Genomic DNA, 843 nt, shown 5'->3' with positions numbered 1-843 from the left:
CCCTTTCTTTTAAAAAAAAAAAAAAATCTATAGTTAAAATAGGAAACTATGTAAGTAATATAATTAGTTACACCTTATTTCAATTATTTATTATCTGAAAACTATAAAATATATATATCATGACAATTAGTTAATTATAAAAAATAAAAAAACGAATACTTTTATAATTGAAAAAATAATTTTTGCAATGAGAGAATAATATCTTTGATAGAACACCTTTAATTTATTCACCATGATTTAAAATTATAATTTTACTTTTCTTCTTATGAACTTAAAAATAGCTTTTATGCATTGGGTTAAAAAAAAACTTTTTATACTAAAATGTATTATAATTTCCTAAAATATAATTAAAATATCTTATTTCTTTCCTTTCTTTTAGAAATAAAATTCTCAGACTCAGTAAGGGCATCAATTATTATGATGATGGTAGTTGTGGCAGGAGCTTCAATCATTGTCACAACACTTATTGGAATTTGCATATGTTACTATTTCATCAGACGGCGAAGTGAAACTTAAAAATATATTTAAAATATATATACAAAATAAAATTGCACAGGAAAGAAATTTTCTTTTTTACAAAATATATTACTAAGACATACAGTTTCGAATGTTAAAAAGTACTATTATAATTCAGTGATGCAAAAATCAAGTTAAGTATGAGTGTCAACATTTTCTACTAGAATTGTTTGAAATTTAATAAGATTTTTTAATATTTAATATAATGTCTTTGATGACATTCGTAAAGAGATAAATTCGTTTTTAGTAGATATCCAAGAGTAAAAATGTTTCAAAAATATATTAGTTAAGAAAGTATTCACAAATAAATAAAGTAATATAAAAGAA

At 21.0% G+C, this 843-nt stretch overlaps 1 protein-coding gene across 3 annotated transcripts in view; it reads left to right on the top strand.

Annotated features, from left to right (window-relative positions):
* LOC107441968 (latent-transforming growth factor beta-binding protein 3) overlaps positions 1-564 on the top strand; it is a 5386-nt gene extending 4822 nt beyond the window's left edge. For all 3 annotated transcript variants that reach the window (XM_043045983.2, XM_071180699.1, XM_043045984.1), the window contains exon 5: positions 380-564. In XM_043045983.2, coding sequence (XP_042901917.1) covers positions 380-516 — 137 coding nt within the window. In that variant the 3' untranslated portion in view covers positions 517-564. The remainder of the gene's footprint in view (positions 1-379) is intronic.
* Positions 565-843: the final 279 nt, after the last annotated feature.

Source organism: Parasteatoda tepidariorum, chromosome 1 (genome assembly GCF_043381705.1).
Source record: "Parasteatoda tepidariorum isolate YZ-2023 chromosome 1, CAS_Ptep_4.0, whole genome shotgun sequence".
Classification (NCBI taxonomy): domain Eukaryota; kingdom Metazoa; phylum Arthropoda; class Arachnida; order Araneae; family Theridiidae; genus Parasteatoda; species Parasteatoda tepidariorum.
The sequence above is the reverse complement of the archived record's forward strand: the minus strand, read 5'-3'. Positions and strand labels throughout refer to the sequence as shown.